Source organism: Lepidochelys kempii, chromosome 10, assembly GCF_965140285.1.
Source record: "Lepidochelys kempii isolate rLepKem1 chromosome 10, rLepKem1.hap1, whole genome shotgun sequence".
NCBI classification, from domain to species: Eukaryota; Metazoa; Chordata; order Testudines; family Cheloniidae; genus Lepidochelys; species Lepidochelys kempii.
This window is the reverse complement of record NC_136389.1, coordinates 16,529,181-16,554,952: the sequence shown is the minus strand read 5'-3', so window position 1 is coordinate 16,554,952 and position 25,772 is coordinate 16,529,181. Positions and strand designations below refer to the sequence as shown.

At 41.2% G+C, this 25,772-nt stretch overlaps 1 protein-coding gene across 3 annotated transcripts in view; it reads left to right on the top strand.

Moving 5' to 3' along the window:
- EEF2K (eukaryotic elongation factor 2 kinase) overlaps positions 1–21,911 on the top strand; it is a 45,002-nt gene extending 23,091 nt beyond the window's left edge. For 2 of the 3 annotated variants that reach the window (XM_073362191.1, XM_073362192.1), the window contains exons 6-18: positions 957–1,128; positions 2,331–2,480; positions 4,583–4,715; positions 5,502–5,629; positions 6,156–6,351; positions 6,676–6,743; positions 7,402–7,479; positions 8,336–8,398; positions 9,759–9,893; positions 11,388–11,576; positions 12,056–12,180; positions 16,009–16,187; positions 16,872–17,032. In XM_073362191.1, coding sequence (XP_073218292.1) covers positions 957–1,128; positions 2,331–2,480; positions 4,583–4,715; positions 5,502–5,629; positions 6,156–6,351; positions 6,676–6,743; positions 7,402–7,479; positions 8,336–8,398; positions 9,759–9,893; positions 11,388–11,576; positions 12,056–12,180; positions 16,009–16,187; positions 16,872–17,032 — 1,777 coding nt within the window. Of the gene's footprint in view, positions 1–956; positions 1,129–2,330; positions 2,481–4,582; positions 4,716–5,501; positions 5,630–6,155; positions 6,352–6,675; positions 6,744–7,401; positions 7,480–8,335; positions 8,399–9,758; positions 9,894–11,387; positions 11,577–12,055; positions 12,181–16,008; positions 16,188–16,871; positions 17,033–18,227 lie in introns of those variants that run through there. The other variant, XM_073362193.2, reaches the window with a different exon arrangement.
- The last annotated feature ends 3,861 nt before the right edge of the window (positions 21,912–25,772 follow it).

Here is a 25,772-nt window from a genome sequence, read left to right as displayed (position 1 = left end):
CCCAGACCCTTTAAATCACCCCTGAGCCCTGGGGCTCTGCAGCTGGTAGCTCTGGGGTGATTTAAAGGGCCTGGGAATGTAAAGGTCCTGCCTCTTTTGGTTGAGGCCCCGCCCCCTCCTAAGGACTCCAGAGTACCGGTAAGTCCTTTAAGGTACTTTCACTCCGGCCTGCTGGGAAAGGTGAAAGGAGAGAGTGAGTGGAATAGAGGTCCCCAAACTCAAAAGTATTGCCTTTGAGGTATAGAAACCTATTGTTTTCTAGTTGACCTGTATTTTGGCACCCTTGCAGCCTCCCAACTTGCATTAGTTGGCATCCAGCAGTCCCTCTGCAGTCAAAGTCTTTCTTTCTTCACTCTTAAGTGTTTATGTCTTAAGGACTTCTTATATATATTGACAGAGCTTCAGAGGTGAAGCAAAAGGACTCTGATCTGCAACACCTGTTCCTTGCCATAGGGTGATTGAGTAGCTACTCTTGTGTTATATAAGTAGCAGTCTACCCTTATCAGAGGAGAAAAGGGCTGTTTCCTCTCTATTAAAGTTTTTAAATCACCTTTAATTTTCTGCAAGCCAAAGCGATTTGGCTTAGAACAAGTGCTTGAGACAAACAGCACTGACTCATGCATTGGTGTGAGATCAGAAGGGAAGTGAGAGGGTAGGGACAAGTATTACATTACAGCAGCCGAGCTCTGTTTGTTCTGCTGTGTCACAGGCTGTCTTTTAGCAAGTTGCAAAGCATTCATGCAAGATGCTTCTTTCTCCCTCCTCCCTGATATGTGCTCAGACGTCTTTTTCAGCTCGAATATCTGTTCAGTCTCATCAGTCAGATCCTGTTGTAGGTTGCTGTTGAGGGAAGAATTTGACACATTGAATTTTGGTGTTTTGGGAGGTGAGGGAATGGGGAATATTGAATCAAAGTTCTGAGTTTCCCTTTTATCTGCAATTGGTTTGCCTTGCAGGAAAAAGCTGTCCAATTTTTTACACACTCAAAACTGGAGAGGTGCATTTAACTATGTTGCCAAGCAATACATCGAGACTGTAGACAGGGATGTATACTTTGAGGATGTCCGACTTCAAATGGAAGCAAAACTTTGGGGAGAGGAGTATAACCGGCACAAGCCACCAAAACAGGTACCACAAAGCACCAAGTGAACCAATGAGCAAGAAATTCAGTTTTTCTGTTTTAAGGGGTGAGTTTTCAAATCCAGTTCACAGGGATTGATCTGTGCAAATCCCATTAAGGTCAATGCCAATTAATTGCTCAGATGAAGCCGTGTGGCCCACGCTGAGCATTTTTCATTAATTGTTTTATGGTAGTTGAATTTCAACAAAAAGTGCTATGTGTGTGCAATATTGTTGGTTGCATTCATGCTTTCTAAGGGCATTGTATGCAAATACCTAACCTACCAACAGAGAACAGCTGAAAGCAAAGTTAAGGCATTTTAGTTAAGATTTCTAGACACGTATTCCAGGGATATCCCTGCTTTAGCGAGAACCAGGATGCTGCAAAATGTACTGCCAGCTGCAATACATTTGTGTTTGCCTAGCAAATACTTAATAGATGGTATTTCAGAGGAGGCAAGAACTTCCCAAACATAGATGTCTGAGAAATGGAAAAAGGATCTACCAGCAATGAAAATTAAGAGTCATTTTCTGGCTTTGGAATCACATGTATGGCTCTGAATTTACTTTTTGAGGAGTAGATCATGCATATCTGAGGGTGCAATAGCCCTTTATTGCTAAAGAAATCTTTCCCCCATACTTCCAAGTGATCTTCATTTTGAGCTGCAAATACACTGGCCATCAGGAGGTTCTTCAGCCTCTGCAAATGAATCCGCTAGATCCAGTCACTTAAAGAGACCTGTAATGGTTTCTCTGTTGGAGGCAGGGATTTCTAAAATCACCCTGAATTTGTGAATGCTAAAAGACAAAGGGCAGGACGTCACTCCATTCCTGTAGTGCATGCAGTAGTTACTGCAAATTGTATGCCACGTCCATACGTGTGGGTGTGCGGGTATACAGATTGTTCATACTGCACTTCAGAAGTCCCCAGTAAAAATCAAAAATCAATGTCTGCTAAAAGCTTTATTCGAAGGATTTGTCTTTTGTTCTTTCAAGCAAAAACAGAAGTGAGTTGTTTTTCAGGGACTGCTGCTGCTTTTTGTAATTTTGCCAGCAACCCCGAAAGCACATGACTCTCCACTCTCATTGTTAAATAAACAAGTCTTTGCAACTGTTCATTGCCAAAGTTTGCTTAGCTGCAGAATTCCCATACTTTTTTCTTGATTTGAACGAAGGGCTCCTTTGTCAAAGTTTCTTGCTTCCTTTCCCAGGTTGACATAGTGCAGACCAGCATTATCGAAATGAAAAACAGACCTGGAAAGCCCCTCTTCCATCTGGAACATTACATAGAGGGCAAATACATCAAATACAACTCAAACTCTGGATTCGTACGAGATGACAACATTCGCCTTACCCCACAAGTGAGACTTTAGCGCTGCTCGGGATTTGCTTGGCTTTACTGAGCGATCCACTTGTTTTTGCCAAGAAAAGACATTGCAGATTTTCAAGGATGGTGCAGAATTAATGTATCCAGTTACAGCACAGGCTTTGTCATTTAGGGACTGATCCTGCAAGATTCTGAGTGCTTCATGAGGATTGCCTAGAATACTCATCTTACCCAGGCTTCAGTGGGAGTTAAGAGTGCTCAGCACCTTGGTGAAAGCATTCAGCACCTTGTAATATTGAGCCTTATTTTAGTTAGTATCCAACCTTAGCAGGGGCAGATTTTGCAAACTCAGATTTTTAAAGAAATAAAGGGATCAAGCTGTAGATTCTGAAAGGTATTCTACTAAATCAGTACAATAGATAAGAACAAGGGGCCAGATACTTGGCTGGTGTAAATCAGCTTAACTCTATTGTCTTTCTCCAATTTACACCTGCTGAGGATTTGGTCCATTAATTTCAGCCTCTGAATAAGTGAACCAGGAGTTGTGTTTCTGTAGCAATAAAGCAGCTTACTCAAATAGACAAACAATCCATGTGATATATGTAAATCTCATGGTTCTAATAAAAGGATTAAAACAAATGGTAGAAAGCACCACACAAGCAACATTTTAAATGTTTCTTATATTCACCTCCTTGCTTGAATGTGGATGGAGGGTTTTATGTCCTCATTGGCTTTTTGCACGTTGTGGAATCAGCACTATCCTTTCAGAGGTTGGGAACAAAATATTTCATAAGATTTGCTGCACTAAAAGTGTCTATCTAACTGCATTATCCTCAATGAAAAATATTAACTAAAAACAATGGTGTAAGCCTAAAATTAAATACAGAGCCCTTCTGGAGGCCTTCCCAGGAGGTGCCAAATGTCCCAGCTGTATGCAAAAGAGCAGGATTATTTTTGTGCTTGGCACACTTTAAATGCAGTATTTAAAGAGCCCAGTCATACGTTTTGCAGTCTTAATTATGTTCCTAGAGCCAGATCACTGCAGCTTATAGGACAGTTCACACAAGGAGGCCCTAGAGAAAGGAAAGCTATGTGAATATGCTTACATTTCCCTTTGGCAGTTGGGGACTGGGGTCTGCCTATCCACAGAAGACACAGGGGTCTGGCCCCCAAACTCCATAGTCCTGAGATTGGGAGGTGGAGGGCTGTTTGTGTTGAGCCTCTGTGACTCCACATCCTGCTGCTGCTCTCCTTAGTTCTGTCCTTCATAATAGCGGTCTCTTAATTCCACTTTTAAAGGAGTGGAGCTCCATTGGAAAATAGAATTCCCAGTATGGGGGGAGGGAATGATGCATATCCCCTTCAGCTCACCCACTTGGCCTTCCTATTCTTGCCCCACAGCCCATCCACTCCCTACTGTGTGGGGTCCAGGCTGAAGACACCCCCTCCTCCCCTTTTCCATGTTAGAGATCTGCTTACAAAGGGTCCCCTCCCCATGTGGCTCCTGGGGAACAACACCCCCCCCCCCAGTATTTAATTTTAGGCTTACACCATTGTTTTTAGTTAATATTTTTCATTGAAGGTAATGCAGCTTCACATACAATCTGCAGAGTAATGTTCAGCCAGATAGTTTGCCAACAATAGACTGTGCTTCTTTCTGGCCTTTGAGTTAAAATTAAAGGCCACATGCCAAATCCTTCTGGCTTTTCAACACAAGCTGTCCTGTTGACTTCCCATGAGTAAGGCAACGAGGATTTGCCACCAAGTGTGGTCTTGGATTGATTCCCTCTCGGAGGGCTGTACCCTGCACTTGCAAGGGATGGACTCCGATGTAATAGGACTTTTCCATCTCTAGCTGTTATTATCCGTCTATTTACACTGGGCCTAATTCAACAGTGGCTTACTCCAACTTTACACTGGTTTATCAGGTTTATCAGCGGTGCATCAGGCCCAGGATATCCTAATGAATTGCCCTTAAAGTGTCAATGAAAAAAATTAAAATAGAAAAATAAAGTGAGGTATCTTGTTGTTCTCAATAAAATGAGGATTAAGTTTCCTCCTTCACCTCCTGTTGGCCCATTTATATTGTCTTGATTTCCTTCTCCATCGCTTAATTATTTTACAATTTCCCTACAGGCCTTTAGTCACTTCACATTTGAGCGTTCAGGACACCAGCTCATTATTGTTGATATCCAGGGAGTTGGCGATCTTTATACAGACCCTCAGATCCACACAGAAAGTGGCACAGACTTTGGAGACGGCAACCTAGGTGAAATCAATAATGCTAGTTAATATTTTTATGAACGCTTTTTCTCCTTCTAAGCAGCACGAACTTGGGAATGAGGAGAGCAGGCAAACTCCTGATGATCAGAATGCGAACAACTGAGAAATTTCCACCTCCAGTGCCTGTTAATTTGTGTCATTGTGTATCGGAAGGTACCCCAACCGTATGTGAAGCTCTGCAAAATGGTGGATTTAAAATAGAAAAGTTGGTCTTGACTCAGGATGCCTATTTTAAAAAGAAAAACATTTTCCACATCCTGCCAGCTCCAGTCTTATAGATTCATGTTATGTAAAAGCTTCCTGCAGTTTGAGAGCAGTAAATTCCCCACCAAATCACTAGAATGCATCCAGCAGAGTGGATGGAGGAATAACCTTGTTTACAATTTAAGCTCTCTCATTCAGATCTGCCTAGGGTTTGTGTGAGTCTTTTGTATGGGACTGAATTTTGCCCTGGTTTTTTAATTGTTTATTGCAATATATCTTACATGCATTACAGCCAGAGCTTCTAAGATTTTAACATTTTTGAAGACATTGATTTAAAGGGATGATAGAGAAAAGCTAGCAGAGATTTTAAAATAGAAAGTGCGTGTGTGTGTGTGTGTTTGTTTTGGGGTAGTTCCATTTTAGGCCTGTAGTATTTTAAAATTGAAAGGTGATCCAGAATATTGTGGCATAGCTGAATGAATAATTTGAAGGAAGGCGTTTAGGGCTTCTAAAATCTAAATTCTTGTTAATAAAATCTTTCTTCACTAAATTCTTTTATTATCCCCAGGTGTACGGGGTATGGCTTTGTTCTTTCATTCTCATGCCTGTAACAAGATTTGCAGAAGTATGGGACTTACACCTTTTGATCTTTCACCTAAAGAGAAGCATGTCTTGGATCATAGTAACAAACTGCTTGTAAGTTTCTTTGTGCTAAGTTTAAAATATAGTAGTCTGAAGCTGAGTTATCCACTACTGGTTCCTAAATTGATGCTGTAGATATGAGCATGAAACCCTATAGCATGTTCATAAAATAGATTTTAAAGCACCCAAACCATTAATAGTTTCAGAAGATCATGGTGACAACAGATAATTATGGGAACAAAGATTCAAATTGCTCATTCTTTAATTGAACAAAACTCCAATTGTTTTCTACAGGGGTTTTACTTGGTTAAGGACTGCAGAATATGGACTGTAGTTTTGGGGTGAAATTCTGGCCCCACTGAAATCAATAGCAGAACTCCCATTGACTTCAGTGGGGCTAGGATTTCATCCGTTGTGTGTTTGTTTTTCATTTGTACATACATATATGCATGCACATATATACATATATTTATATGTATAAGCCCATTACTAAATATTTGTGTATGTTCTTATATACACCATACTCAGAATATAGTGAAGGAAGGCATGAGTGATAGGATTTTCATGTTCCTTTACCAAGGAATCTGCTCAGACAATTGTACGTGGCACAGAGGAAAAATGTGGCAGTAGCCGGGTGAGAACAATCTCTGGTAGTCGGCCTCCTCTGCTTTTCCGCCTGTCTGAAAATTCTGGAGATGAGAGCATGAGTGATGTGGCATTTGACTCCTTACCCTCTTCTCCCTCCTCAGCAACACCACATAAGATGGACATGCTTTGTGAGTGAGCCATCTGCCTTCTCTGTATACAACTTTATGAAAGTTAGTCTGGGGCTCCTGGGTGTTTTAACAAAAACTGATTTTAATTTTATTGAGTGTCACGTTTTATTTATGCTAAAATCTCCTCTTCCACCATTGCCATGTCTAAAATATTTCTGCTCAGTAACATAATTCTGCTCAGACCCAAAATATGTCTGTATTTCATCTTAATGAGGAGTTTTCGTGAAAACCCTTTAATAGAAGTAAGATTACATTACCCAGAGCTCCTTCCTGCCACATCATCATCTGTTTCCAGAATAACAAACAAAAATTTATTCTTCTTAGACTGGCCTGTGTTCAATGAAGTGGATAACTTGGTTCACAAAGACCATGACCGTCTTGATAACCAAAGGGTAAGTGGTTTTCTGAAAAAGGATAAGTTTGCATTTGCTTCAGTAAATGATTCTTTAAAGGACTGCCTGTGGGCATCATTCAGTAAAAACAATAAAAGCTATGTGCCTGTCCTCAGTGCTGTAGAAAGCCACATAAGCTGTATGCACCAGCTGTCCATAATCAAGGGAGGACATTTCATATTCTAATCAAAAATATGAACATTTATTCCCTCTGTTCCTCTAGAAGTTCATTTATGTCCAACACATTTTAATGCAAAGTAAAGGTGTTTGTCCATTTCCTTGAACCAATGTCATCTTTCAGGGGCTTGTGCAGGCTTCTGTGGTGTGAAAGGCAGATAAAATCCTCATGGATTTTGTCTCTGTGAATGCCAGTTAGAAAAACTCACTTGAAGGAACAACTATAGGCTTTTTAGGATATTTCCATAGTCTAGGCAGGGCCTTCACAACTGAGACTGCTATTCCTCCTTAACTGGACACAAAGTATCCAAGAGAGGACACACAAAAACAAAACAAAACATACAAAAACAAAGTCAACCTCCCTCTTGGCCTTCGTTGAAGTTAGTGGAAGTTTTGCTTGAGTGAGGGTCTACAGGATGAGACCCTTACAAGAGAATGTACTGATACTCCGATGCAGTGCCTTTATTTTGGTGGTCTGTAGGACTCTGAAAATGGTGGAGACAGTGGGTGCCCCAGTGAAAAGAGAAGTGACCTGGAAGATATGGATCATCGAGAAAGGGTAAGGATCTTTACTTTGGATTTAACAAGGCCCCATGGGGTCCCCACCCCAACTGAACGCAGTTTAGTAAAAGAGTTTGCATTTCCTTTTCATCCTGTTGATCTGACCTGTGCAGTGAGTGAATGGACAACAATTGGAAAGACGTTCCCATATGTTTTAAAATAGATTGTTCAACTCGAATGTGTTATTGCAGTTGCTTGCCGGGAAAGAGTATTTCCAGTATCGCCTTAAAAATAGTCTGTGTGATTGCATGTTGTTTCTTGAGGTGCTCTGTATTGTGCTTTACAATCATGCACTGGGACAGGTTACCTGTTAGAATGAAGATCTATGAGTATGGCTCACTTTCAAAGACCACCTGCTTTCCAGGTCTGCTGCATGTTATATAACCTGAGGCATTACACAGGTTAATGTTGCAGTCAACTGTTAACATACTTGTACAGAATTTCTGTGGGGCTGTTGGTTACTCTGATGAATCATAAACTTTTAAAGAAATGTTTCCTGTCTTAAATTTTTTAAATACCTTTTTGATTGGTGCAGAGCAGAGCAAATATGACTGTGCTTAAAACGTTGTCAGATCTTTTGCAACAAAAATGTCATCTTTGAGGAGACAAAGATAACATTTTTGTCTGTCTAATGGAATAATTCAGTTTATAGGATTAAAGTTTTGGAACTGTAAGTTTTATCAATTCAACAGGTTTCTTTCGTAGATTGCAACGTAATTGGGGGGGGAAAACAAAATTAAGTTCTTTTCATCATAGTCACTGTTGATTTTGCTGGTAAAAAGAAATTGTTCCTTAGCAATGGATGGAACACACCAGGCATAAATTAAATGATACAAATCTTTACATTAACATAGGGCCATTCAAACTGCAACCGAAGACGTGAATCTGATGAAGACAGTTTGGGAAGTTCTGCAAGGGTAAATAGAGCAGAAATCTCTGCAGACAATAGTTTACCATTCTGGCCTAATTTTTATCTGTCACCGAACTTCACATGACTACATCAAAAGTTAATTTTCTTTCCTTTTAATTGATTAATAAAATTTTATATTAATAATTTTCACCTATGTTGTTTCCCTTTTCTAAATTTTTCAATGAGAGAAAAACATGGTTGTAAATAAACCCTCTGTGACCACTAAAAACAATCCCTTGAGTAAACTAATGATTCTGCTTGAATTTCTCACTTACACAATTATTATGTTTTTGTTTCCTTTACATAACAAGATTTGATTTCCTTTTTGTGCTATATTTGTTGCAATGTGCCCTAAACATGGTTGGATGATCTTTTTTGTAAAGCCTACAATTCCTGAAGAATGTTGAAATAGCTGTCGGTGCTATGCATTTTCTCTGAGATTAAAAAAACGTATCTGTTTTCACACTTTCTAAAAATGTAACTTTTAGAATAATCCATTTATTAAAGGTATTCTGTGGTTATGGAAATAAAACCAAGGTCCTATACCGAGCAGAAAAAGGAAAAGAGATTTTTGACAGCAATCAAAAATTACTTTAAAGGTTCTAATTAGAATTTCAGAGTTTTTGCAGTGTGTTTTTTTGGAGGAAATTCAAGCAACTTTAATGGACTGAAATTCTATATAAAACATATATTATGAGATTTTCTTTAATAGGGATAATTTTGCATGGTGTTGTATTGTGCTAGTGATTCCCATCCACCCATAGTTGTGAAAAATGCAGTTTATTAAGAAGCATTACAGCTATTGAGTTACAGTTTGAATTGGACCAATCCAGCAAACACCAACACACGTTTGTTTGCCCAGGCTCCATAGCATTTTGATTGAGATGTTTTCAATTTTCCCCAATACTGCTAAGCATGAGCCATATCTAAAATGCTATTATTTAAATCCCCAGTCCAGCAAAGCACTTAAGCACATGCTTACCTTTAAGCATGAGTAGCCCCATTGACTGCAACAGGACTATTCACATGCTTGAAATTAAGCATAGGCTTTGCTGGCTTGGGCCTAGCTGTGGTGCCTTGTTTTAGCTGCTGTGATTTTAAGGCTGCAAAATGTGAAGGTAATTTTGTTTACTGCCTTAGTGTGCTTAGAAAGAGAGAGCTGCTTTGAGATTTTTGTGAGAGAAGTGATTATATTTTTGGGTAACTATTAACATGCCTTTTTAAATCAGTACCCTAAATTAAAAGATTTGCTAGCAAAACAATAGTTTTAACAGACACTTCAGTTTCTGAGGGGTAACATAGTTAAATGACTTGACACCATTTTATTTAAAATACAAGTTATAATACAAGTTTGTGGGTTTTATTAGGTCAGTGTGGAGAAGTGGAATCTCTACAATTCTTCCAGAGTCCACGTCCATAGACCATCCTGTGTTGCAGTGGAAGTTCAGAGACTCAATGCATTGGAACTTGAAAAGAAAATTGGGAAATCCATCCTTGGGAAGGTGTTAATGGTTCTTTTAATTCTGTTCTTTTCAACTTGAGAAGTATATTTTATTATTGTTTATATAGTAACAAACGCCCCCTCAATGAGCTGGCAACTGTGCAGACAGGCAAAGAGCAATGTTGATATATTCAGGAGAGTCAGTCCATAAGCCATTGAGCAGATGGGGTGGGGGCAGTCTACAAAAATCCCCAATGCTTGAGATCAGTTCCATGTCCCTTTCCGCAAATGGAGTTTATTACTGAAGAGAAGATTTTAAACAGCTCAAAATAATAGAAAATACTTGGAGTGGAATCCTTTCCCCATATAAGTCAATGGGAGTTTTGCCCTTGATTTTGGTGGAGCCAGGGTTTCAATCTTGGTAAGAGACCTTTCCCACTTTCTGCAGATGGGGAGGGGGATGACACATCTCCCTCTCCTCTGCACTCCCCTCCCCAGACAGACCTTTGTTAGCTACTATAGTGTTCCAGACTAGAGATTCTGTGTGCTAGGGCCTCTCCTGTTTGCTGCCCCTACATACATGGCAAAAAGCCCTATATTTGATTTCCTGTAGGACAGTGCTTTCTCCTAGTCATGTGCCCTGCAAGCAAAGCTCCCTGTTTTAAAGGGCCCAAGGGCCGTAATAAGTGCACTGGGACATGTACATGTACCCCAAGGCCCAGTGCTCTGTTATAGTCCCACCAGGTCACAGTTAAAGGCACATTGGTGAGGCAAAGTGGTGGAAGCTTCTGTGACAACTGCCGCCTTGCAGACCTGGATCTTTGAGCTCAGGCAGTAGAGACTCATAAACTACTATGTGGTCTAGCCACTAGAGGAAGACACTGTGTAAGTGGGGTTTACAGTTGCTGCTGGTCAGCCTATGTCTGTTTTATAGACAAAACAGAGCTATTTGTCCTCGGGATTATCGAACTGGCTCCCTTCACAAGCACTAAATTCACTCTCATGTACAATCACTTGCTTTCTTCACCTCCTTCCCCCTCCTCCCCCAGATACTTGTCTGCAAAGCAGTTAAGCACATGGTTAATTTTAAGCCCCAGCCCTGAGCCCCCCCAGAGCCCCTTCCTGCACCCCAAACACCTCATCCCCAGCCGAGAGACTGCACCTCCAGCCCAGAGCCATGACCCACTCTTGCACCCCAGCCCTGAGCCTCCCCCCAAACCTGGAACCCCCTCCTGCACCCCAAACCCCTCATATCTGGCCCCAGCCCAGAGTCCTGACCCCCTCCTGCATCCCAACCCCTGCCCCAGCCCAGACCCTCCTCCCACAGCCTGAACCCCTCATTCCTGTCTCAGCCCTCACCCCCGCACCCCACCCCTCTGTCTCAGCTCTGAGCGCCTCCCAAACCCCTCATCCCTAGCTCCGTTGCATCGAGACATCAACAATTTTCTTCAACTGGGTCACCAGAAAAAAAAGTTTGAAAACCACTGCATTAGAGCCACAGTTGGTATGACTGTTTAAATTTTCTAAATAAAATGTCACTCATGCTATGTTGTAGGTCCATCTGGCCATGGTTCGCTACCACGAAGCTGGACGTTTCTGTGCGAAGGATCAGGAGTGGGATCAGGAATCCGCTCTTTTTCATCTGGTGCATGCTGCTGATTGTGGAGAACTGGAAGCCATCGTTGGGTTAGGACTCATATATTCCCAGCTGCCACATCACATTCTTTCAGAGGTCACTTCAGAGGTATAGAAATACTGAAAATACCAAAATACAAAGTAAAGCATCCTAGGATTGTTTGTGTCCTGTCTAGAATAGGAGCAGCAAATCATCCTGCCCAGTGATAATACTAATAGTATAGTCATTGAGATATCCAACAATCCCAGGCATGCATTTGGAGGGAAGAAGGGTGGTCTTGTGATTAAGACCTAGAACTAGGAACAATATAACCAGCTTCTATTCCTGTCTTTGCCACAGATTAATTTCATGGCTCTAGATAAGTTATTGAGGCCTATGTTTTCAAAACTGGCCTCTGATTTTGGGTCCTTCACTTTTTGGTGCCCAACTTGGAGGCCTTGGACCTGATTTTTCAAAAAGTGCTGAAGACCTGCAACTCCTGTTGACTTCATTTGGGGTTGTGTGGGTTGTACCTACAACTAAGGGAAGGAATGATGGCATTTTAGATGTATCCATTTTAGTATTTGTTTCTGCTTTTGCTTTCAAAGAACACAGAGGAAAGCCGAGTAAAAGGATTTGATTATTTACTGAGAGCAGCAGAAGCTGGAGACCGGCCTTCCATGATTCTGGTAGCAAGAGCATATGACACAGGTGTAAATCTTGGTTCAAACAGGTACTGTGTGTGTGTGTGTGTGAGAGAGAATGAATAACTTGTAGGTTAGAATGTTTGATTGCCCATGCAAAAGATTTTTTTTAATTGCAGGGCTCTCACTTACATGCATGCTTTTTATTATTTATTATTATTTACTGAATTTTATGGAGATACTTCAAATTTACACTGGTGTACGTGAGAGCAGAATTTGGACTATAATATTATATCACCACAGAAGGGAAGAGTTACACAGATTGAGAGACAGATCCTGCTCTTGGATACTTGGGTTGCATGTCTCATTGATGTGAATGGGAGCTGTGTGTGCATATTTGAATTTGGCCCTGATATTCAAGACACACTGATGTATATGTGAATAAGGCTAAGAGATTGCTGCCCCCAGACTTCAGTGTAGCTGCAGTAACCCTGGGATGCATACCCTCACTCTCCAGGGGCAATGGCTCATGAATCCACATAGCAGTCTGTCATAAATATAAAGGGAAGGGTAAACCCCTTTAAAATCCCTCCTGGCCAGAGGAAAAATCCTCTCACCTGTAAAGGGTTAAGAAGCTAAAGGTAACCTCGCTGGCACCTGACCAAAATGACGAATGAGGAGACAAGATACTTTCAAAAGCTGGGAGGAGGGAGAGAAACAAAGGGTCTGTGTGTCTGTCTATATGCTGCTTTTGCCAGGGATAGACCAGGAATGGAGTCTTAAAACTTTAGTAAGTAATCTAGCTAGGTATGTGTTAGATTATGATTTCTTTAAATGGCTGAGAAAAGAATTGTGCTGAATAGAATGACTATTTCTGTCTGTGTGTCTTTTTTGTAACTTAAGGTTTTGCCTAGAGGGATTCTCTATGTTTTGAACCTAATTACCCTGTAAGGTATCTACCATCCTGATTTTACAGGGGTGATTCCTTTACTTCTATTTACTTCTATTTCTATTAAAAGTCTTCTTGTAAGAAAACTGAATGCTTTTTCATTGTTCTCAGATCCAAGGGTTTGGGTCTGTGGTCACCTATGCAAATTGGTGAGGATTTTTACCAAACCTTCCCCAGGAAGTGGGTTGCAAGGGTTGGGAGGATTTTGGGGGGAAAGACATGTCCAAACTACGTTTCCCAGTAAACCCAGTTAGTTTGGTGGTGGCAGTGGCTATTCCAAGGACAAAGGATAAAATTAATTTGTACCTTGGGGAAATTTTAACCTAAGCTGGTAAAAGTAAGCTTAGGAGGTTTTCATGCAGGTCCCCACATCTGTACCCTAGAGTTCAGAGTGGGGGAGGAACCTTGACACAGTCTAATTGTCCCTGCACATTGGAACCACACCACTTCTGCTGCTTTATGGGGCACTCCTCGCCACAAAGGAGCAGGCAGGATTTTCCACTAAGGCTTATGTGGGGCTTGCACAAGCTCGCTGCACTATAGCGACTTTAGTCTGTTTAGTCTGCGGAAGAGAAGAATGAGGGGGGATTTGATAGCTGCTTTCAACTACCTGAGAGGTAGTTCCAGAGAGGATGGTTCTAGACTATTCTCAGTGGTGGAAGAGGACAGGACAAGGAGTAATGGTCTCAAGTTGCAGTGGGGGAGGTTTAGGTTGGATATTAGGAAAAACTTTTTCACTAGGAGGGTGGTGAAACACTGGAATGCGTTGCCTAGGGAGGTGGTGGAATCTCCTTAGAAGTTTTTAAGGTCAGGCTTGACAAAGCCCTGGCTGGGATGATTTAATTGGGGATGGGTCCTGCTTTTGAGCAGGGGGTTGGACTAGATGACCTCCTGAGGTCCCTTCCAACCCTGATATTCTATGATTCTATGATGACTTTCCGCCTTACTTATGGTAAGGCCTGAGGCTTTCCTCTCTGAGGTCAATGGTAAAATTGCCATTGGTTTTAATGGGAGTAGGGCCAGGTCCTCAAAAAGTAAGGGTCAGTGAAAAAATGAGTATAAGAAACTGTCAGTGTGAAATGTAGTCACTTAAAAATTAAGTTAAAAGTCACTTCAGGTGAGGTTTTACCATTACATTTTCCTATTTTAAAAAACATTATTGTTCTTTCCCTGTTGCATTGTGAAAGACCCAAACAATAGGGGAAACAGACAGACTGACACAGGGGAAGTACTGAAACTTCCTGTAAACAATGTGCTCTAAAATGTACAAAGTAAATACATTGAAAAAGATAGAAGAATAATCATTTTTCTAATCACTTTCAGTCAGTCATTCTAGTTACTTTTAATAATGATAGCAAAAAATGTCAGAGAAGAGTGTGATTTTTAAGTTGTTGGTGTTATTTTAAATCAAGGATGATTTGAAGTTTTAAGATGTATGAAAAATGTCTTAAACTGGCAAATCTCTTTTCATGTGGCAAGCACTCTACTTCAGTGGTTATCAACCTTTCCAGATTACTGTACCCCTTTCAGGAGTCTGATTTGTTTTGCGTACCACAAATTTCACCTCACTTAAAAACTGCTTCTTTACAAAATCAGACATAAAAATACAAAAGTGTCACAGCACACCGTTACTGAAAAATTGCTGACTTTCTCTTTTTTACCATATAATTATAACATAAATCAATTGGAATATAAATATTGTACTTACATTTCAGTGAGCTGTATAGAGCAGTATAAATTAGTCATTATCTGTATGAAATTTTAGTTTGTACTGACTTTGCTAGTGCTTTTTACATAGCCTGTTGTAAAACTAGGAAACTGTCTAGATGAGTTGATGTACGCCCTGGAAGACCTCTGCGTACCCCAAGCAGTACACGTACCCCTGGTTGAGAACCACTGCTCTAATTATAACTTTAAAATGGCTGGTCTCATTTTGGAGCAGTTTAATTACAACTTTTATAGCTAAGCTATTAAGCAAGCCTCTGAAATTCAGAGTTTATAATGGAAAAGGCTGATACAGCCAAAATTACAACAGGATGGCTGTGACTCAAAAATACAAGGTGTGGTTTGCCAAGAACTACATAACATCTTGTTCACTAATTTTGTATATTTTAAAATGACATAATTTTTAAAAAATTACAACATTAGATTAATTTTCCTAAGTACCAAACATACCAGGTGATGGATAAAGGATTACACCCTTCTTCCTTTTGTCTTATTGGTAATGCCAACTTTGAATGGGACATATTAATATAGCCATTCAGCTCAGAATCCAGGGAGATCATGTGTGTGTATTTGTGATACTCTCCCAAGATCCAACCTCAAACCAAACTCTGCCCACTTGAGATGCCAAAACAAGATGCCACTCAGTCGATTGCACAGTTCTTCATAATATGACCATCCCTTTTAATAATAATAATAATCATCCCTTTTATTTCTTATATGTTTTGATCAGCAATGAAACACTTAACAAAACTGATATTAAATTATCATTAGGCTTAAGAATTAACATCATATTGAAATGAATGGGGCAATTCACACCACAGCTATTTCTTAAGGCTCAGACAGACATCAGTTTTTACTTGATTTGCAGTTTTAATGTTATCTTTACAAGCATACAGGCTAGAGACTTGCTTATTTTTTTAAAAGAAAACTGAGATTCTAGAGTACAAGAATGCAGCCTCCAAAAACAATATGAACTTGTTGAGCCATTGCAATCCATCATTTCATCCCTGTGAATCCCAAATGGATGTAAAGTGAATTTAGCCCCATTCATCATTAGGGGGCTGGATCCTGTAATGCATATTCAGTGGGACTAATCACCTGCTTAAATGTAAGCTCAAGGTTAAGTGCTTTGCTGGATTGGGTCAGTGTGCTCTGCACTTTGCAGGATTGAGCTCTATAGCTCCAAAGTAAAACTTCTTCATTTCTTAGGGTAACCTGTTTTAAAAATTATTTTAAAAATCAGAATCCAAGACTGGAAGGAAGCCCTGCACTGGTACAATGCTGCACTGAACATGACCGATTATGACGAAGGGGGTGAATACGATGGAACTCAGGATGAGCCTCGGTATCTGCTCCTGGCAAGGGAAGCTGAGATGCTAATGACAGGAGGGTTCCACCTGGCCAAGGATCCACAAAGATCAGGTAGGATGTTGACTTGGTCCATTCCTGTTGGTGTGCTGTGGCAGTGCCGTGTATGTCCGTTTTCCTTAATATTTGAATGAGTCTAGGTACACGTTGGGTGATGTTTAACATGCCATTGCAAAGGTCTTTGAAGGGTGGGTTTAGGGGACATGGATTTGCTGTGCTAGGCCTTAGAATGCAATACTCATCCTGAGGGCTCTAAGCTCTTTATCCATCTTAGGTTTTTATGTGTCCCCTCCCCACCTACAAAAGTATCTGAGGCACTCACTGTATTGAATGTATTTATCCTCCCCAGACCGCTGTGAGGTAGGGCAATGCTATTATCCCCATTGTATAGATGGGGAGCTGAGGCACACACAGGAAGTCTGTGGTGGAGCAGGAATTGAACCCTGCTCTCTCAAGTTTCAGGGTCTTCTGAGTCCTGAGTTGGGCATCAAGTCCCTCTCCTCATCTGCATCCTCACCCAGAAGGAATCCCACTTCCCCTCTCACCTGAATGATCCCTAACCTTGCCCTGTTGAACGCGGGTGGATCCCTGTGGAGTGGGCCAACTGTCCGCTCCAGGCCTCACCCAAGCAGGCCAGCAGCTTCACACCACCAGCCCGACAGCCTTTCTCCCTGCATGTAGTTATTCTGTGCTCTAAACTGGTCCCTCTCTATCTCATTTGTGTCCCCTTCTCTGTAGTAGTGGGAGATTGGGCACAGAAGAAGTGGAAGCCATTGGCAGAGAGAGTGTGCCAGGAACGGGTAGGCAGATTCAGTCAGGACTCACTGCTGGCAAGAATCCTGATTTGGTTTCTGGAGCCAGCAACTTTTTCCTCCTACCAGCTCCCCAAAACCACTTAGGAGCTGGCTTACTTTCAACTTATAAAACAGCTGTGTGTTAGCCAGCACGCCCCGGGAGGATACGGGACGGGGAGCAGAGGTCTCCACACGCTGCTCCTGCCTGCAAGCACTGCCCCCGCAGCTCCCATTGGCTGGAAACTGTGGCCAATGGGAGTTGCGTGGGCAGTGCCTGCAGAGAGGGGCAGCGCACAGAGCCACATGCCCCCAGGGGCCGCAGGGGCGCGTTAGTCCCTTCCAGAAGCAGCGGGAGGCTGGGGCCGCCCAAAGTAAGTGCCGTCCCTTCAATGGGCAAGTTCTGAATAGCTCTTCCACCACCCAACCTGCAGCCTCCTGGAGCCAGCCCCCCACACCCTCTCCTGCACCCCAAGCTCCTCCCCTAGCCCTGAGCCCCCTCCCACAGCCAGCCCCCAATACCCCCTCATGCACACTAAGCCCCAGCCCTGAGCCCCCTCCCAGAGCCCACACCCCCTGCCTTAGCTGCAGGCCCTCTGCCACCGGAAAGCGCGATCGACAGGGAGCCGGATTTAGGATCCATGGGAGTCACCACTGGCTCGTGGGCCTTGCAGTGAAGAACACTGCTGTAGGATTATAGGTGAAACTGTAATGGCTCCAGCTAATGTGAGGCAAAACTGTCAAGTGATATTTTGCTGATACTTTAGACAGTGGAAGATCAGAGCTGGTTCGGTCCAGTGTGGCAAATCCCTTTTGGCATTACTGAGCACCCTCCGCTTCCTTGACTTCAGTGGGAGTTTAGGGTGCTCAGCACCTCACAGGAGCAGACATTTGACTCTCAGTGCATGACCTGCTAATTGGTTCTGTGTAATCTTGATGTTTGCAAATAAAATTCATAAGACTTTTTTTAGCTGGTTACTGGCCTGTTGCATTTTTAGCTGGTTACTGGCCTGATCCTTGTAAGGACATCGGAAAATGTCACTCTGTTGCCATATCAGTAGTTAGCCCTGTCTCTGAATTTTAACACTGTGTGCCGGATTCTTAACTGGTGTAAATCAGTATAACTCTGTTGATGTCAATGAAGCTACCTGGATTTATACCAGCTGAGGTCTGGCCCTGTAACTTGACCTCCATTTCTTTTCTTTTTTTCCTTCTTTAACTTCCGGCACCTGTACTGTTTGTAGAGAGGAAGAAACTTTTTTTCTTTGGCCTACTGACATGACTCTCAAACTGCTTTTCCTAGGAGAGTTGTATACAGAAGCAGCAGAAGCAGCAATACAAGCCATGAAGGGCAGATTGGCAAATCAGTACTACCAGAAAGCTGAAGAAGCTTGGGCAATGATGGAGGAATGAAACTTCAAATGAGGCAGCTCTTGTATATAAAAATAATTTTTTATAGACTGTTACTTTGCCAAAAAAAAAAAAAAAAAAGTATTTTTAAGTGTTGCTACTGATTTATGTTTTTCATATTTTAATTTTCTAACTTTATTCTGAGGGGAAAAGTATACAAATGTAGGTTGTATTTTGGGGGTGCTATAATGTACTTTTATCTATATTTCAAAGCTGCAGTATCTACGAACTTGATCTTTTATAACCTTTAACTGTTAGATGTGAGGACCCTGATTAATTTCAGAAAAATGAAGCTGATGTCAGCTTGCATTGCACACTTTTTTGTTTTAGCAGAGTATCAGTGTGTTTATTTCTTACTACTTCTACTCCTCTTCCACTCCCCACAAAAAACACACATTTCTAAGTTCAAAGCACTTTTACATCAGTATTTGGTTTATTTCAGGCACTTCTTCATTTTCCATGTAAACATACATGCAGAAATTCCCTTTTTTAATTCCCCTTGTGAAATAAACCCAAGAACCGGAGCAATCGGGAATGGAATTATGCTAATAATACTCTTTACAATGCAGTTCTCTGTAAAAATGGTATCATTGGGGGCACCATGTTTATTTTCTTCCTTTATTGATTCCAGATGCCGTCTTCTCAGTTTGCAAATGAAAAAATGCTTTTTCTAAGTACTCACCCTGAAAATCAAGCTGGGTCTTGAAAGTCAAAATGGTTTCTCTTCAGGTCGCTCATCACCAACAATGCAAATTCCGCAATCAGAACTTAGCTAACAATTCTCTTGATGAGGCATTCCAGCTCCCTCTCCCATATCTGTGTGGCCTCTGAAAAGAGGTAAAAACTTATTTCAGTCATAACTCTGAATACACACAGGGAGAGCAGATCCATTGAATATAGGAGTGCCATTTTTATGTAGTAGGCCTGTACTTTAAAAGTGTTGGGGTAAAATTCTGGGTCTGTTGAAATCTGTGGCAAAATGCCATTGACTTTTATGGGGCCAAGATTTCACCAAGGGTTAGTCTACACTTGAAATGCTACAGTGGCACAGCTGCTGCTGTAATGCTTCATTGTAGACACTACCTATGCCGATGGGTTAGGTCATAACTACATCAGTCAGGGGTGTGGATTTTTCACACTCCTGACTGATGTAGCTGGGTCAAGCTGATTTCGTTGTGTAGACCAGGCACAATAGTAAATGGAGATTTTTTTTGCAACATTTTGTATTGTATCTTATTGTCCTAATACAATAGTCTAAGTTGCATATCACCCTACTGGACCTATGATGTGCTTCCCAAAAGGTACCATAAAAAAGTCTGTAGTCTACTGATTTCTTGGTATCATTTAGTTCTTACAGTGAAATCTCCATTCGCAGTGCACTTAACATTAAGAAATACCCTTCCCAACCATTTCTAAATAGGGACATTTAAAGAGGTTAGAGAAACTGACCAAAAATGCATGTACATTTACTACCCCTCTATTCTAAATAATCTTGTGCGTAAGTTATGTAAAAAGCACTCAGACTATAATTACTGTACAAAAGATTTAAGCTGTTTGCTTAATAATCTATTCAGCAGCTCAATAAAATTTGAGCGTACTGATTTTCTAAATAATAGCCATAAAGGTACAAAGTTCATCTTCTGTTGTACTAGTGATTCACAGTCTGTAGTTGCACACCTGAGTTTTGGCCCCCTCTGATGTTCACGCTAAGATATCCTAAAGGATCTCTGTTTTTTACGAGTCAATGAGAACATATTAAAAAGACCTTATATACCTATTTGTTAAAAATGTATTTGTGCTGGTTGCAAAAAAAAACACACAAAACCCCCCCACCTCATTAGATACCATTTAAGAGAGAATCTTAGACTAAGCTCATAGTTTTATGTCAAGAGTCCGGTGCCATCTGTACAGCAACTGGATCTATTTATTGGTCTTATTTATTTAGTTCTGATTTTGAGGTGATTGACTGATTACTGTCATCATGGGACATGCAGCTGTAAGGTGGATCTTTTTACCGTCTTCTGAGAGTGCATATTGACACACACAAGGGTTAGGATGACAGTGTCATTATTAAGGGAAGAGAGTGTTGAATATTTACTATTGCTCCAGCAAAGCATTTTAAGCACATGTTTAACTTTAAGCACATGATTCATTGAAGCCCATTGATTTCAATGGGACTTCTGTCATGCTTACAGTAAAGCACATGGTTAAATGATTTGATGGATTGGGTCAGTAAAGTGTTGCGCCTTTCTCTTCTGTGTGTACAGTGGGTCTTCCCTGGGGCCATCTTGGAAGTATACACTCAGAATTACCAATTGTTACTTAAAGTCAGATAGTTGGGATGTTCATAATGGGAAACTGCAGTTTAGGTATAAGATTTTGGCATCTTTTCATCATCTAATTGCAGAGATTGTTAAGGGGCAAATCCTACCTCTTTCTCTGTAGCATGCACAGAGCTCCATTTGAAATGGAACAGGTGCAGTTCTGTGCGAGTGCACAGAATGGGTAATACCCATAGATAGGGGTGAGCATGCTCACGAGCAACGCTTCCTTAGTGACTTCATTCCCTCCTGTTGGGAAACACAGTTGCAAGAAAATGTCAGCTCTGAGAGACAACTGCATCATTCAATCTTGCAAACAGTGGAATAGTGACAGGCATTTACGTATATCTACGGGAAAAAATTGGAAAAAATGTGCATACAGTCTACAAGTGGCTCGCCCACTGTAGGCACTATATAAATAAATAATATATGTTTTTATTGTAAAGATATAAAAGCTAATCATTGTGGTTTTCCTTTGCAAAGAAGAGTTGATGTAGCTTACAAACACTTGCCCTCTATAGAAAGGGGAGGAGATTTGAGTGTTAAAATTCAAAATATAAACACAGGGCTCAAAGAGGGTAATTATTAACACCTTTTGGCATGCAGATTAATTCACTGAATTGTGTTATTGGTATAATTACAGAAACTTCTTCATAGATTTGAGGCATATCAAGTTATACAACTCAACAGGCAAAATATTGTCATTGTTAATACTTTGTCTTCAAAATCTTACATTTTGTTAGTGATTTAGTTTACTTCTTGGCACAAATATGGTATCTTACAGATATTTCGGTGTACAACAGACATGACAGTCAATTTTTTTAGTTAAACTTATGTTTACAGAAATATGCACAACTTATTTTATGCAATTCCTTTAAAGAGAAAAGTATGTTTTTTGACAAACTTTCTGGAATGATCTTGCTGCATACTGTATTTTTAATCTATTCACAATGAACAAATAAAATATATTTTTTAAAAATGTAAAAAAAAATAAATATGGGGCCCAGACCTGCAGAACTGAATTAGGCAATAAATTCCATTGACTTCAGTGGGAATTTTGCCTGAGCCAGGACAGCAGAATTGGGCCCCCCCCCCCCCCTTTTTTTTTTTTTGCATGTAGGAAATGCAGAAATTGCTTGTTTGCATCACTTATTCATGTCATTCAGTTTTATTGGTTTTGCTTTGCTTTACCAAATAAAGTTTTCTTTTTGTCACATTCTGTGTCACATCATTGCATTTTTTTTGTTTTTGATTTGCCTCAATTATGATTTACTATTGCAAGCTCTGAAATATTCTCTACATTATTTTTATTATTTATCCCTGATCCCAACTACTTTTGACAGTCAGTAATAAATGAGTAGGGAAAAAACCACACTGTGTATATCAAGAAAATGAATGTTTTCGCAAAAGGGATAAATGTATCGTGTGCAGTCACATTTACATGCAATTATATCTGCATGTGATGTAGAAAAACTAGTAAGAGACTTAAGACCCAATACTGAAGGCCCAACTTGGGCAAAATGCCCACTAAGGTATCCTTATGCAGTAATCCAACCTTTGTGCAGTTCTGAAGGCAATGGGGGTTTTGTCTGAATGAAGAATGGAGGATCTTAGGCCTGGTCTACACACACATTTTGTACCAGTATAACTATTTTGGATAGAGAAGTAATTTTTTTACTGATATAGTTACACTGATACAACCCCTAGTGTGGATGCAGTTATCCAGGTATAAAGGTGCCTTCTACCAATATAACTTATCCCCCTTCTCCTTCAGTAATAAGCTATACCTATATAAGCACTTTTATACCATTATAACTGCATCCACGCTAGGGGAACAATATCAGTAGAAAAAGGAGTACTTGTGGCACCTTAGAGACTAACAAATTTATTTGAGCATAAGCTTTCGTGGGCTAAAACCTACTTCATTGGATGCATGCAGTGGAAAATACAGTAGGAAGATAAATATACACACTGCTGATAATAGCTCACCTTAACTGATCACTCTCGTTATAGTGGGTATGGCAACACCCATTTTTTCATGTTCTGTGTGTGTGTGTGTGTGTGTGTATATATATATATATATATATATATATATATATATATATATATATATATATATATAATCTCTTCCTACTGTATTCTCCACTGCATGCAGCCGATGAAGTGGGTTTTATCCCACGAAAGCTTATGCTCAAATAAATTTGCTAGTCTCTAAGGCGCCACAAGTGCTCCTCGTTCTTTTTGCTGATACAGACTAACACGGCTACCACTCTGAAATATATCAGTAGAGTTCAAGCAGTACAACTCTGTCCCATGGTGGAAGTAGTTAAAATAATGGGACTTTGTAGCATAGGAGCCTATATCTGTGTTCCTTAATCAAGCAAATTCACTGTCAGCAGGACTTTTGCTGGATTAAGAATGGTAGAATTCAGCATTAGATATCTATTCTTTAGTTGAAGCTGGTATCAGATCTTTTTAATGAGCAGTAGGCAAGTGCAACAAGAAAAATATAGATGTTTTCATTCAGAGACGTTTATTCATATCACAGTGATGGCACACAAAAGTCCAGTTAAGCAATATAAATGGAAATACTGCCAATCTCTTAATTACATGGACTGAACAACTCCCTTGGGTCTGATTCTGATGTGTTTACTCTGATGTAACTCCACTGCTCTCCATAGAGTTACTCCTGATTGACACCAGTGTTTGGAGATGGGCCAAAATCAGAATCTCACGTTTGAATCCCTCTGGATTTCAGGAAGATGGGTCAGGTTAGAATCCCTGGATGAGAGTCGGAACCTGGGCTTTTGGCTGTGAGGTAGATCTACCCTGTTTTCTAGTTTCAGTTCATATGTGGGCAAGAAGGTCGGCTCTTCAGTCCAGGTTGGTGGGTATCTCTCAGAAAAAGGTGACCTCATGAGATATCCACCGTTTGGGGCCCAAATCTCATGAGATTAGCTCATAAGAGTTCTACCTGGTCAAATCCTGACCTGGACTTTAGCCTCAATGTAATCTCAATATGAGTTTGCTCAGACCATCTCTGCTTTAACTAATCATGGAAGAGTAAACCAGTCTAACAAAGAAGACAGCTTGATTATAACATTTGAATTTTCCAAGCAAGCTTCTGTATTTAGCTAAAAAATATCTAATACCACATATCTTCCCCCCATCATACCCTCTTTCAAGGGGGGAACAATCACTCCTGAACATGTTTAACCCCAGAGGTGGAGTCTCTGCTCTGCTGAGCCTATTTGCCATGAATGGTTCATGTGAATACAGTTGGAAGCACTGACTATCCTCCAATACAGTGGTTCTCAACCTATTTATCGCTGTGGGCCGCATATGTGGCCCCACAATGTGTTATGTGGGCCACTTCCAATACTACCTCTATGGCCCTGAGGATGTCACATGGGCCGCAGGTTGAGAGCCACTGCTCTAATGTGTCAAAGAAGAATTTAAAAGTGGCCACGCTGCAACAGACTAGGGCCACGTCTACGCTACAAACTTTTGCTGACGCAAGTTAGGTCAGCACAAAGCCGCTGCAGTTAGTACATTGCTTGTGCACATGGGTACTTGGCTTCTTGCGTCAGTGCTGCGCGTACTCACCTGGAGTGTCTGCATCAATGCACACTGCAGTGTGCAATGGGTAGGTATCCCAGTGTGCAACCTACCACCCTCCAGTACACTGTCTTTTGGGACGATTTGGCAATGTGTGGTGGGGCAGAAATGGGTTGTGCAAGGGTAACTGGGACATAGTGGATAGTACGGGACATAGTGGCTGGATCTGCAGCAATGGGGTTCCCGAACTGGTGGAGCAGTAGACGGCATGCTTATCCCTTCTTTGGCACCAGACCACCCTGCCAGAGAGTACGTTAACAGAAAGGCCTACTTTTCTATGGTTATGCAAGCATTGGTGGATCCCCAGGGACAGTTCACTGATATCAGTGTTGGCTGGTCAGGGCAGATGACTGAAGGTTGCATCTTTAAGAATACGAACGGTTCAGAAAGCTACAAGCAGTGATTTCCCAAACAGCAGATTACAATTGGCGTGTTGAAATGCCAGTCATGATCCTGGAGTCTACAGCATCAGTGTTTGCTGCCAAAGAAGCCCCATTATGTCCTGGTACCCCTTCCTGTGCCTTTCTTCTGTCTGCTCTGTCCTTCTTCATAAAGTCTGCAATATTCACCTTCCAAGCCCTCTGCTCATGCACCAATGCAGCACTGGGTTGCATGATTTCATGAAAATGTCATTCCAAGTCCTCTTCTTTCTCTGCCTTCTCTGAGTCGTGTTCCATAGGTGTGGAGGGGGAACCCCTGAAGGACGCAACAGCAGCAGCTACAGATAAAACACACAGAGGTACCGTTGTCGGTATAGTCACAACGGAAAGTAAAACTTAAGCTTCAGAACGCCCTTCCCTTGCTCCCCTAAAGTTTTATCAAACAAGACATGCTTATTGATACTTCTGCTTCGGAGTGCTTGTGCATGGTGCCACTCACAAAACCAGCCATGATAAGTATGACACACTGGGGTGAGGGCAATGCGGAGAGAATTGCTCAGGTGCATGAAACAATGAATACCAGGTAAAGACACTGATTACTGGCACCGTTTTCCACAGGCAGTGGTGATTTTAGCTGATATCTCACTCCTGAGGGTGACAAAGGCCCAGACAGCCCAGCTGCTGCTGGTGTCCTGAAGCCGCCCGGGCCCATGTGCTGCTAGCCTGTTTACTGCAATGGTGCCTGCCAAAGTTATCACCGACTGGTATGGGAAGGGTCCTACCAGGAAGGAAGAAATAAGGCTGTCATCCCTAGAAACCTTCAGGAGAAGACTGCAGTATACTTCCATGAAAGTTCCATCAAGATCTCACAGAAGGATTCAAGGGACATCCCTGTGCACATAAACAAACTGCTCCACATAGCTCACCCAGCAAATAGCAACTCTACCTCTTTGTTGTACCACTACCTCTTCTAGTATGAGTAAATTAATGAAAAGTCAATAGCTATGTCCTGTTCAGATGGGATGCCATCAGTACTTCATAGTAATGTGAAATACATTTATACACTTACCAGAGAGATTCCTTCCCCTGTGTCGGGCTCACCCGTGCTCAACTGCCAGG